The sequence below is a fragment of the Marmota monax genome, unplaced genomic scaffold (assembly GCF_021218885.2).
Source record: "Marmota monax isolate L192 unplaced genomic scaffold, Marmota_monax_Labrador192_F-V1.1 WCK01_AAM20220418_F8-fsc00017, whole genome shotgun sequence".
NCBI lineage: Eukaryota > Metazoa > Chordata > Mammalia > Rodentia > Sciuridae > Marmota > Marmota monax.
This window is the reverse complement of record NW_026695241.1, coordinates 24,422,877-24,436,631: the sequence shown is the minus strand read 5'-3', so window position 1 is coordinate 24,436,631 and position 13,755 is coordinate 24,422,877. Positions and strand designations below refer to the sequence as shown.

At 41.0% G+C, this 13,755-nt stretch overlaps 1 protein-coding gene across 1 annotated transcript; it reads right to left on the bottom strand.

The window, feature by feature from the left end:
* Positions 1–12,472: 12,472 nt before the first annotated feature.
* Positions 12,473–13,460, bottom strand: LOC124090404 (non-secretory ribonuclease). The gene is made up of 2 exons (XM_046441103.1): positions 13,353–13,460; positions 12,473–13,121 (listed from the first exon to the last, which is right to left on the bottom strand). The coding sequence occupies exon 2, from the start codon at positions 13,115–13,117 to the stop codon at positions 12,641–12,643; it is 477 nt and encodes a 158-aa protein (XP_046297059.1). The 5' UTR covers positions 13,118–13,121; positions 13,353–13,460; the 3' UTR covers positions 12,473–12,640.
* Positions 13,461–13,755: the final 295 nt, after the last annotated feature.

The following is a 13,755-nucleotide window of genomic DNA, read 5'->3' as shown; positions in this document are numbered from 1 at the left end:
TGCTAAATGTCCATGGGTTTGGTCACTGTGTTTTAGTAGGGTACTGAAAGACCAAGTTCCATCAAGGCAGGGCTAGTACTCAACAAGTAGAGCTGGTAGGGCCCATTTCACAGGAGGAATTTGCATTCCTGTCTCATCTTAAAAACTCCCATAATGTTGGCTGGTCTAGGGAGTCTCCTCTACTGCAATGGGTCAGCTGGAGATGGGCAGCAGCTGCCAGTGTTGAAAAGGGCACTAGGCTCAGGGGTCTTCCTGAGTCCACCTCTCCTTCCTGGACTCACCTTCTCTGTTCAGCCAATGATGTCACTCTCCTGCCTACTGGAGACATTTGTGTTCATTACCATCAGACTTATTACAGTTTCCTGAAAAATGACTCAGATCACACCTTCCCAGTTACTGGGCACTTAACTTCCGTTCAGCCCTCCCTCAGGTGCTATCCCACCACAGCCCCTTCTATTCCAGGTCTGGGGCTTAATGCCTTACCTAATCTCTGTGCTGTGGCTCCTGTGAGAACAGACCCAGCTGGTTTTCCTGGAATTCGGGATTGTGGGTGCTCCTATTTGGGTTTGTAGATATATAGTAGCCCCTATGGGTGGGGCTGCCAGAGTCAGGTGGGTTCTGACGTCTTGACTATGCAGAAACCCACAGAGGGGTTCATGGCCCCCTTGTGCAAGCAGCCTTCCTCTTTCATTACTTGGTGGACCAATTGGTAGTCAAGGATACAGCTTTAGTTGCTACTGTTGTAATAGATCTAAGGCATCGTGTGCCACCAGAGCTTTCCCTGTTGATCTGGGATGTGCTGTTCAGGAATATTTCCTGGGTGAAGAATGACCAGAGATTTGATAACTCTGCATAAAGCTAGGCCAAGAACCAAATCACAGAAACATGCCAGGAAAAGCTGTTTGCACAAAAGAAGCCCAAGTTCCCCTTTCATTTTTAGTCTTCTTGGCAGTTTGTTAACACCCTTGTTCTCCATCTTCTCATCTCCCTCTGGAGTAAACTGTTTTTTTTTTTCTTTTAAATTTAATTTTGTGGATAATGGAAATAATTTGTTATATATATTTGAAGTCCTCTCCTGCATTCTTCTTTTGTAGGATTCCCTCTTTGTGGTGTGAAGTTTTGCCCTGAATATTATTTTTACTTTTTGAAAAATTGAACTACCTTAAAATAGAAGAAAACTATTCTGTTCAATTTGCCCCAGAATGAACTTGGTGTGATAAAGGATTCCAATGCAGCACTTAGTATTCCTGCATTCTTTTCAGTCTGTGCTGTTTCCTACTGCCGACAGCCATCCGTGAACTGTGGGTGAACCAAAACAACGCGGAAGCCATTAGTGAAAGTCTGGTATCCTGGGGACTCCCAGCAGCAACTCTATTGGTTTGAGATGCCTGATTCACATGACTTCCTACCTAGATCCATCAGAAGTTCAGCACAGCTCAGAGATGGGGTGACCCACGGGAGCCACACCGCCTCTGGGAGATGGGTGTGGCTTTCCAAGATGCCAATCAACCTGTTTGCTGCGAGACCCCCGTCGTGCGGAGAAGTGAGACCCCTCCCGCTGAAACCTTATCCCTGCCTTTGATGTACTACCCCTTAAATAAAGAATGGGAAATAAAGAATGTTCAGTTAAATAATGAAATAAAGAATGTTCAGTTCCATCTCCTATCAGGACCGGAAGACCTATCAGGCACTCCCCTTTTATCTAATTTCTGGCTCTGTCTCTTATTTCTTACTAATTATTTCAGACTTTTTATTTTCTCATGGAGCGCACACCTTCTGAACAGAAAACTACCCTGGCAGGGCGCTGGTAACCCTACAATAGTCTACAAAATGGAGCTCTCAATTTTCAGTTAATCATTTCATCTTTTGGTATTAAGAAGAAGATTGTGTGTGTGTGTGTATATATATATATATATATATATATATATATATATATATATATATATTCCTGAAAAAAAATATATTTTCCTGAAAGGACAGTTGTCTCGGTGCATCATTTTATAAGTGAAACACAGTTTTTCTTGGTCCTCTGAGAAGCACTGGAGAATAAATAAACATTGAATTTTATTACAATGTGATAGAGGTGACAACCCTGGTCTGAGCATGGTTTTTGGGCACTGGGGATGAGGTCATCCCCTCATGGACAAGGAAGGGTGCCAGCAGAAAGTGCCACCCTTGAAGTGCTGTAAAGGGTGGGTCGGGGTTTGCAGGGACTGTTGGGACTTTAGGGAGAAAGATGAGTGTTCTGGGGAGAGGGGGTGGTGTGGGAAATTGCTCAGGGTGGAGATGAACTGCAGGGGGCAGGGAGACCTGTGTGCTAAGAGAAGTTAAATCTCTGCTCCAGCTTCCAGGTTAGAAAACTGGACTTAGACCCTTAGATGGAATCAAACACTGTTTTAGCCAAATTAGTCCACCTAATGCTTTAATGCCTTTCTACCTTCCTGTCATCTGGAAATGCAATCATTTTATTATTGATGTCCTTATGTAAATTGGGACACAATGGTGACCTGATAGGAGCTGTTACAGCCAAACTAAAATACACACCAGGCCTGAAAAATCCTTGAGCAGACAAAATGTATCTTCAAGGAGGCCTTAAAAATAGTCTTATCCAATGCAAATTAAAACTACACTGAGATTCCGGCTCACTCTAGTCAGAATGGAAATTATCATGAATAGAAGCAAAAATAAATGTTGGTGAGGATGTGGGGGGAGGGAGGTACATTCATACATTGCTGGTGGGACTAAAAATTGGTGAAACCATTCTGGAAAGCAGTATGGAGGTTCCTCAGAAAACCTGGAATGGAACCACCATTTGACCCTATTATCCCACTCTTTGGTATACCCCAAAGGACTTAAATTCAACAAACTACAGTGATACAACCCCATCAATATTTAAACCAGAAAATCTAAACCATGGAATAAACTTAGGTGCCTTTCAACAGATGAATGGATAAAGTAATGTGGTATATATGCACAATGGAATATTACTCAGCCATAAAGAACAATGAAACTATGGCATTTGCCAGTAAATGGATGGAGCTGGAGAATATCATGTTAAGCAAAATAATCCAGTTCCAAAAAACCAAAGGCTGAATATTTTCTCTGATATTCAGATGCTAACTCACAATAAGGATGGGGGCTAGGGAAGAACAGAAGTGCTTTGGATTAGACAGAGGGGAATTAAGAGAAGGGAGGGAGAATGTGAATAGGAAAGATAGTAGAATGGATTGAATATTACTATCCTATGTGCATGTATGATTACTCCACCATAATTTAACATCATGTACAACCAGAAGAATGAGAAGTTATACTCCATATGTGTATAATATGTAAAAATACATTCTTCTATCATGTATAACTAAAAAGAACAAATAAAGAATATAAGTAAATAGTGTTATCTTTGCTTAAACTGACAACATAAGTGAAACTTAACTTGGGTCAATTCTGCTAAATATTGACATTACAAATAAAGCATTTGGCAATCCTAAGCAGTCATGTATTATGTGACAAGGGATTTTTTCACCAAAATAAATCTAAAATGGCATTTTTGTGACTGTTTCAGTAGCTTTTTATTGATGTGACAAAAGACCTGACAAGAACAACATCGATGAGGAAAAGTTTATTTGGGTCTTCCGGTTTCAGAGTCCAAGATGGCATACCTCATAGCTCTAGGCCAGAAGTTGGTAAGAACATCCTGGCAGGAGATTCAAGATGGTGGATTAGAAGAAGGCTGCATTCCTAGGTGCTCTGTGGCTCAAGATTCAAGCAGTGGGAGTACTGCTTCTCAGTGAGGTGGTTGAAGAGGAATTTCACTACAAATTCAATGTTGGATAGTCAGAATGTCTTAGAGACTTAGAAATTTGGGTACATTGAACAAAGAAGGAAGAGTACACATGATCCAAGCTGGCTGTGGCAGGGGAGGTGGTAGTGGTGCAGGTTCACCACAGAGGGGAGGGATAACACAGAGAGGAACGCAGCAGACTGATTTGGTCTGGAAAAACCTGAGACCAGAATATAGCGCAGAAAAATATCAGAAAATCAGCCTGGACTTAGCTGATCCAGAGGCTGTACTGCGGAATGGAAAGGGCTTCTCATCTGACCAGCAGAGAGCAGAGGCAGGAGCCATCCGGAGGAGGCCATGCTTTGGCTGCTGCTGCAGAGCCAGGAGATCATAGCAAACATTGCCATACTACCCTGGCAAGCATCTACCATGTAGCCTAGGGAATACCTAGCCGAACGTAAAGAAAACATGCACAGAGAAGTACCCAGGAGATTCCAGTCAGAAATATGGAGGGAGTGTAACTCAGTTTCCCTTTGAGTCTGGTGGCTCATGTGTCCAGCAGAAGTGGGTGGGAATCTGAACATGGGTGTGAGTACGTGGGAAGGCTGTGTCCATGTGCAACATTCAGACTGTGTGGAGGATGGTCTTCTGCCCCATGAAGTAGAATTCTTGGGAAGCTCCTTGGAGCCAGACTCCTGATAGAGATCAGTAACTGCCAGGCCCTAGGGGTCTGTTGAGCTAATCTCACCAGAGCAGATACAATCCAATAAAGTCCCTCAGGCCTGATTAGATTTAAGCCTCAATTATTGAAATTCCCTTCATAAAACTCTGCAGCAGTCCCACCCTGAGAGAGCATTGATCTGGTCTGTCTAGGCAAAACTCCACTGACGTATTTCTTATTCCATCCCACCTTACACTGGTGAAAAGGGACTCAGAGATATTTCAACCAGCTTCAGTCTTAGGTCACTCCAACTGGAAGCTTAATGAGTAACACAAAAAGAAGAGATTAGAGCTTTCAGCCCAGGACCTAAAAAGAAATGGGAAAAAAAAAAAGGACAGTTGGGCATAGGCAGTGACCATCCATTCTCTTCAACTATGTTGACCACCTTGGTGGAGACAATGCCTTCATTAAGAATCTTTTTTTCCTTTTTTTTTTTCTTGGGTATTCTCGCTGTATGGATTGGTTCATGAACATATATACATATAAATATCTCCCCCCTCATTTTCAGTACTTTCTTTAATGTAGTTATTTTTCTTTGCCTTGTCTTTTCAGGGTTAGGGTCTTTGTTGGTTTATTTTGGTTTTGTTTTCATTTGTTTGGTTCTCTTGTTTGTATTTCCCTCTTTTCTTCCCATGCTAACAGCCATTTCTCAATTTACATTGTTTTTCCTGTTTTCCCCTCCTTCCTTATAACCATCACCTGCTACATCTCTTCTGCATTCCCTCTGTTCACTTTTTGAAATTGTAAACTCTTCTCTAACTTCCTGACATTATCTTCTCTTAATGAACTGAATTTTTACCATCTTTTAGTACTAATTGGTTAATAACCTCTGCCAGAACCATTAATGCTGTTGCTATTATTATTAATTATTACTGTGGATGACAGTCAGTACCTGTGCTTTGTTTTAAGGCCAGATCTAGTTTATAGTTACTTACTGTTTTTGCTGTTGGCAATTTCTGTCCCAAATAGTTCTTTTTTTTCTTTTCTTTCTTTTTTTTTTTGCATAAACATTGTAGATGTCATTGTAGGAATCAGGTATCTAATTTAATGCTATATATTGTTTGCATTGGTTGTTGCTATTGTTGTTTCCCTCTATTCTGTGAGGGACTGGAAATCTACAGGAATACTGCACATTCACAGGGTAGAAATTATGTTGCTGAACTAAACTCAGAAAACTGACCTAAAGACAGCAGACACACAAATCAATGGCACTCAAATTTCAGATATAGTTTAGTACAAATAATAGAAGAGACAAAAATCCCAAACTACTGGGCTGGGGTTGAGGGCTCAGTGGCAGAGTGCCTGCCTCGCACGTGTGAGGAACTGGGTTCAATCCTCAGAATCACATAAAATGAATAAATAAAAGTATTGGGTCCATCTACAACTAAAAAAATAAAAAATAAAAAAACTCAGAACCTTAAAAAAAATCCCAAACTATTAACCAGGCCCTAGATAGAAAAGTTAGGGGTAGGCACTCGGATTCCACTCATAGACATTCCACTGCTAAGGCAAAGACTGAGAATTAACACGTAGAGTGTGGATACTGCACATATGAGGGTTCTCAATCTAGCTTACTCTAGGAAAATTTGGCAAGATAAGGCTGTGCCCCACCAAAGGCCCACACATTGGAGTGCAAAAGAAATCTACCTTAATAGATACATAAGGGCCAACACAGGAATACAAGAAATATAAAAGACAAGGTAAAACAACACCTCCTAAAGTTCACAATTTACCAAAAACTGACATAAAAAAAAAAACTGAAGAGGATGAAATATCAGATACAGAACTAAAAAAAAAAAGATTATAAAAGTGATCAATGAATTCCAAGAGAACATAGGAAAAAAAACTGAATGAAATTAAGGAAGTCAATACAGAAAATGAATGAGAAATTCAATAAGAAGATAAAGATATTGAAAAATATTCCTAAATTGCTGAGGGCCTGATGAAGTTGATGAGGCTGGCTTTGAACTTGCGATCCTCCTCAGCCTCCCAGCTTGCTGGGATTACAGGTATACACCACCATGCCTGGCTGGCATGGTTCTTAGTAACTTTTCCCAGTTCCCAAGTCCCTTCCTCAGTTGTCTTGTCCTACATCTCCACTGTTTTTTTTTTTTGTTCTGCCCAGTAACCACTTCAGGAGGTCCTGATATCACGTCCTGCTGCTTGTGTCTATTCTCAAGATCAGAGCTGAGAGGCTTGGCAGGTGTGTGTGTGTGTGTGTGTGTGTGTGTGTTTGTGCGCATGTGTGCGCACACTTGCTTCTGTGACTTGATAGAAGCTAAACCAGAAACACCCTATTTTCCCCTGTGCTTCAGGCTTAGAACTCCTATTTATTTCTTTTTTATTCAAGGAATGTGAGTACTTCCTAGACTTTACAACTCAAGAGAGCTAAGAGAACATTCAACGGGAATGAGAATAAAACTAAAAGAATAGAGTAAAAAGAGATTTATGGTCTTAGCCTGAAAATTCTGGATGTCATAAAGAGAATTTTCAGGGTAAGTCTCTGAAGGTACAGCTGTGAACTGTATAGCAATGGTTTGGTCAAAAATGGGCCATATGAACTGAGTGCAGTGGTGTACACCTGTAACAATAAAGAATGTGAAGAGACTACCTACAGAATGGGAGAAAATCTTTGTTAGCTTCTCTTTTGACAGAGGATTATTATCCATATATAAAAAACAAAGAAAACTTAACACCAAACAACCAATTATGGGCAAATGAACTAAAAAGACACTTTTCAAAGAAGAAATGCAAACAGTCAACAAACATGAAAAAATATTCAACATCTTTAGCAATCAGGGAAATTCAAATCAAACCTCCATTGAGGTTTCATCTCACTCCAGTTAGAATGGCAGCCATCAAGACAAAAAAAAAATGCTGGAGAAAAAGGAACACTTTTACATAATTGACGAGTTATACATTAGCACAACCACTAAAGAAATCAGTATGGGGATTCCTGAAAAGATATGACCATATGACCCTATGAATCAGCTATGCCTAAATATTCCTTAGTATTTATCTTCAAGAATTGGAAGCCAGGTGTGGTGGTGCATGTCTGTAATCCCAGCAGCTTGTGAGGCTGAGGCAGGAGGATCCGAGTTCAAAGACAGCCTCAGTAATATAGCAAGTGGCTAAGCAACTCATTGAGACCCTATCTCTAAATGAAATATAAAAAAGGCCTGAGGATGTGGCTTAGTGCTTGAGTGCTCCTGAGTTCAATTCTTGGAACAACAACAACAACAACAAAAAAATGGAGTCAGCATACGATAGCAATACGTATATACTCATGTTTATAGCAGCACAGTTAAATAGCCAAACTATGCAATCAGCCTAGGTGTCTATCAATAGATGAATGAATAAAGAAAAAATGTGGTGTATATACACAATGAAGTTGTATTCAGGCATAAAGAGAAATAAAATTATATTATTTGCAGGAAAATAGATGAAACTTGAGAATACTATGTGAAATAAGCCAAAGTCAGAAAGTCACAGAACATATGTTTTATCTCAGATGTGGAAGCTAGACAGGAAAAAAAAAGAAAAAAAGTTGGGGTTGGGGGCTCTCATGAAAATTGAAGGGTGATCCACAGAGACAAGAAAAGGGACCAGTGGGAGGGAGGAGAGAAGGAAAAGGGGAAATACTTGGGAATGGTATTGGCCAAATTACATTGTAATATTGTGTTCATGTACAGATACATAACAACAAATCCCATCCTTATGTACGACTATAACGCTCCTATAAAAATATGATAAAAAATTCAATCCCATTCAGTTGTAGGTACAGGGAAAGAAAACACTTTCATTCCTTGTATTGTCCTTATCCTGTGTGTATTTGGATTCTTATTCTGTGATTAATTTACGAATGTATGTGTTCTCTGAAGGACTATGAGCTGCATGAGAACAGATGTTGCACGTGTATTGGATTAGTGCTGCTCATAGAGTTTGCATATATTAAGTGCTTAAAAATACTTTTCTAACTGAATGACTGGGCGAATGCATACTTGCCATGTGTAAGTTGTATGTAATTGAATGTTTTCACAGAATGTTAAAGAAAGCCAAAGTAAGTTATCTTTTTTTTTTTTTTTGTATCAAGAATTGAACTCAGGGGTGAGTTCAAACACTGAGCCACATCCTCTGCCCTGTTTTGTATTTTATTTAGAGATAGGGTCTCACTGAGTTGCTTAGTGCCTCCCTTTTGCTAAGGCTGGCTTTGAACTCGCTATCCTCTTGCCTCAGCCTTCTGAGCCACTGGGATTAAAGGCGTGTGCCACCATACCTGGCAAAGTTATCTTCTTTTTAAAACATAGAAACCATATCTGAAAGATTGAGTTATTTGTCCTAGCTCACATGATTTAAATGACAAACTTGGCATTCCAATGTTGTTTCTTCCTGAGTCTTTATAGTGATACCCAGGTACTTAGCAAACATACTGAAAAGTAGGTTTTAAACTCCATTTATTCTCTAGTTTACCTTTTTAAATTTTCAATTTTAAGTTAAAGGTTGGCATAATTTATGCACAAACTGCAATTTATAACAAGATGAGTCTTGAATTAGCAGCATTTTTGAAGGCATCATGGTGCTGGTGATGGGAAAAACTGGAGACATGTCAACTTCTCAGGAAGGAGCCACATTTTCATATCAAACTGTGAGCTAGGCCTTTATCCTCAATATGCAATTTAACTACCCACCGTCCATTAATTGACCCATAATTCATTTGTACCTTCAATGGCAAATAGTTTTCAATATATTCAAATAGTTTTCAATATCTCCTTTGGCAAGCCTTGGTTGAGTGAGGGAGACTGAATGCACTCTGTGCTCTTAACAAGATTTGCAGACTACTGGGAGAGACTCCCATTACTCATATGACTGCAGATAATTGTCAGTCTCACAGGTGACAACATAATAGGGCTACATGTAACATGACAGAATAGAACAAGAGGAGCTGCCCTAGTTTAAGGCATCAGAGAAGTCTCCACAGAACTCAGGCAAATGGCCCCCACAAGCACGATTACACTGGACAGCAGGTCTGCTTGGCTTGAAAACCCAGTCCCATCCCTGAGGAACACAAGGCTACCTCATGGCAACCAAAGTCCTTCCTGATGCTTCAGTTTTCCCCAGGAACTCCTGAGCAATGGACATTGAGTCATTACTCAATCACTGACATCCTTTAAAACAGTTTTTCTTTTCTAAACCACAAATGCAGAAGTGCTTTCCCTGTGTCTGAGTTTCATAAAGCTGCTCAGTGACTGTTAATACCAACTCATCATCCCAGTGTCTCTGGGGTCACAAGATCAATCTTCAGAGTTCTAAGGCATTGAATATGTCTGGTGTGCCTCTGATAGAGTGTGGGGGTGACTGAAGTGACTGGAGCAGCCTGCCAAGAGGGCAACATCATGCTGAGGATCTAGTGGAATTTGGCTAAGATTGATTTGTAGCTGATCTCTGCTTCACTCACAAGAATGCTCAGCCTCAGGCCTCTCATGTCAGACTAGATCATTTGGACTTTCTTTCCTAGGCAATGGAAAGCAGTTAAAAAAATTGTTGAGAGAAGTTACCGAGAGAATGATTGGGAAATTCTCTTAGCAGTGTGTGCAGAACCCCACTCAGTAGGAAGAAGGTTGTTGGGAATTGGGCATGGCACATTCTAGACTCCTCGAAAGAGATGTTTCACATTCCCCAGGGTCCACAATTCATATGGGAACAGGATCCAGGTAGAGGTTAGAAGGAATGAGTAGTCAGGCAGGCAACAATAGGCAGTGCTTGGAATAGTGAAGCCCTGGAGTGTTCTTATCCTGTTGAGAGCCACTGAACCTGACTCCCTGGGTGTTGCCTTAAAGAAATGCAGACCATGCTTACCAGATATTCCCATATTTCACAGGGAAGATAGGAATCTAGACTTTTAGGTTGAAAAATCCCAACTTTTATAACTTGGCAACTAATTCAAAACATCACAATGGCACAGTGCAGAACAATCCAAATAGGCTGAGTGCCAGCATGCTAGCATTAGCACTCTGGTCCTAGTTGGCCAACTGAACCTTTGGTTTATGTCCTTGTTGCAATGACCACCCCCACCCCCACCCCACCACACACAGTGACTGTTAAGATTCCAGGGAGAGTCTATAGCTAGACACTCAAATAGGTAGGCACCTCTACCGTGAAATAAAATGTGACCAGTATTCACACAAAATTCAGTCAAGGGAAGTTTGTAAAATACTCAAAAATATTGCTACATGCAAAATATTTCTGAAGAAGTTCCCCCAAAACACAGGCAACTAAAGGAAAATAGACAAATGCTATTGTAAAAAGACTTCTACACAGGAAAGGAAATAATCAAAGGAAATAATTAAGGTGAAGAGACAATCAATGGGATGAAAGAAAATATTTGCAAACCAGGTATCTGACAAAGGATTAGTGTGCCGAATATACAAGGAACTCAAACAACTCAACATCAGAAAAACCGACAATCTGATGAATAAATAAGACAATGGCCTGGTGTGGTGGTGCACTCTTGTAATCCCAATGACTTAGAAGGCAGAGTCAGGAGGATAGATAGTTTGAAGCCAGCTTCAGCAACTTAGCTAGACCCTGTCTCAAAATAAAGAAATAAGAGGAGGACGGGTGTCGTAGCTTCATGGTAAAGTATCCTGGGTTCAATCCCCAGTACAATGCATAAACACACAGACTTACACGCACACAAAAAAACCCCCACATACAAATAGGCTAATGGTCTAAATGACATTTGCAAAAGAATATATGGAAATTGCAGAATAGTCTATGAAAAAAATCTCAACTTCACTATTCTTCTGGAAAATGCAAAGCAAAATCATAATTACATACCATCGCACACTAGTTCAAATGGCTATCATCAAAAGACAAAAATTATCAGATGCTTGTGAGAATCTGGTGAAAAGGGAACTCTTGCCCACTACTGGTGGAAATCCAAGTTAGTGCAGCCACTATGGAGAATAATATGGTGGTTTCTCAAAAAATGAAAAATAAGACTTCCCCTGATCAAGCAATCCCACCTCTGGGTATAAATTCAAGGCAAAGGGAATCAGCATGTCACAATGACATCTGTAGTCCCACCTTCATTGCAAGATTATTCACAAGGACCATAAAATGGAAACTCCCCAAGTGTCCATCACCTAATGATTGTATAAAGGTGTGGTGCATATGCACAATGGAATACTAGTTAGCCGTAAAATGCAATGAAATTCTGTCATTTGCAACAACATGGATGGAACTGGATGTTGTTATGTTAAGTGGAGTATACCAGGCATAGAAAGACAAATACGTCATGATCTCACTCCTGAGTGTTATCTAAAAAAGTTGATTTCACAGAAGGAAAGAGTAGGACAGAGTCCCCAGAGGCTGGGGAGAGTGGGGATAGAGAGAGGTTGGATCACAGTTACCTAAATGTAGACAGGAGGAACATGTTCGATAGCACAGCAGGATGATCATAGTTAACCAAAATTACCTATGTTTCAAAGTAGCTGGCAGAGAAGATTTTGAATGCTCCCCCCAGAAGATAATGATAAAGTGCTTGAGGTTCTGGGAATGTCAATTACCCTGACTGATCATTACACTTTTTATACATGTCTGGAAAAATCTCACTGTACCCTTTAATATGTGCAATTATTATATAAATTAAAAACATAATAAAAAAAAAACTCCAACAAACCCATTGAACTGTACAAGGTTAGGGCCAAGGTTAGGGCCCAGTCTGCAGAGGGTTCAGAGCAGGCTGAGAAAACTTTGCTCTTGAGGAGGGCCATTGTCAGTTGGCGGATTCATTAGACACCCCAGTTTCCCAGCCTGAGGCAGTGAGGGGGCCAAGTCTCTGCAGCTTCTTGATAAGGAGTCTCTGCCTAACATCTCTCTATAAAATCTCAGGAAGAGAAAGGAACATGTCTGTAGGACAGATTGTGAGTAAATGACAGCAGAGGAGCAGAAACAGATACACAGAGATCTAGATTGTCTGCAAAGAGGTTTATTGCACAGCTCACAGGGTGCTTCAGCTCAGCAAAGCTTGAAAGGGGCTGGGGACTGGTTGCATGAGAACAGGAGCTGGTATCCAGGGTTGACAGAGGGCTTGAGAGCTGGTAGATGAGCCATGCCACAAAGTGCTGATCCAGGAGCTAATATATCCCATCCAAGTGAACCGGAACAAGTAGATACGGGGTGCTGTCCTGTGGAGATTTCATTTCACAAGCAACTACATAGAACTTGGTTGCTGCTACATTTCGATATGTGCAGTTGTTATAATTCTTTGTTCTTTTGATGATATCACAGTTAACTAAGGGCACCTGAACTGAACTGTTATGACAATTTGTTCTGGTGACATTACGACAGGTTATATTTGGGGTTCTACAAACTTGAGCAACAGCGGCAAAACTTGTATGTAGAAATGTATTTTTGGATTTGCATCGCCCTGTGTATCCGTTAACTACCCGCATTGCATCATCACATCGGGGGTGGGCCATAATTAAGTGCTGGATTTCAAACCACTGAGCCCAGGTTAAATGACCTGGTGGGGCCTGAGATGAGACAATTATTCCCATGAACCCCAGCAGCAGCAGGAGCCAAAGTCGGGAGCCCAGCAGCTTTGGAACCATGATCCTGTGAGCAAAGAAGAGAGATAACTAGTCCTGCATCCTGGCTCAGTTACCATATGCTTTTCCTGTTTCAACCAGCAGTCCCCTCTGCTATCACTATGGGGTCATATTTCCATTTGCTTTCTATCCCTAAAGTGTGCCAAGTCTCTTGGGCACTAACTTTCATTTGGCCCTCCCTCAGGTACTGTCCCACCACAGCCCCTTCTATCGCCAGGTTTAGGGCTTAATGCCTTACCTAATCTCTGTGCTGTGGCTCCTGTGAGAACAGACCCAGCTGATTATCCCAGGATTCAGGAGTTGTGGGTGCCCCTATTTGGGTTTGTAGATGTATATATAGTAGCCCCTGTGGGTGGGGCTGCTAGAGCCAGGTGGGTCCTGATATCTTGACCATGCAGAAACCCACCGATTGGAACATGGCCCCCTTGTGCAAACAGCCTTCCTGTTTCATTACTTGGTAATGAAAGTAATGGGTACTCAACTGCTATTGTAGCTCTAATTGCTACTATTCCAACAGATCTAAGGTATCCGTCGCCAACCAGAGCTTTCCCTGTTGACATGGGATCTCCTGTTGAAGAATATATCATGGCTGCAGAATGACAGGAGATTTGATAACTCTGCTTAAAGGCTGGGTTTGATCC

What these genes read in the sequence shown, in the direction of transcription:
- LOC124090404 (XM_046441103.1), bottom strand. Translation starts at nt 13,117, where the DNA reads ATGGTTCCAAAGCTGCTGGGCTCCCGACTTTGGCTCCTGCTGCTGCTG.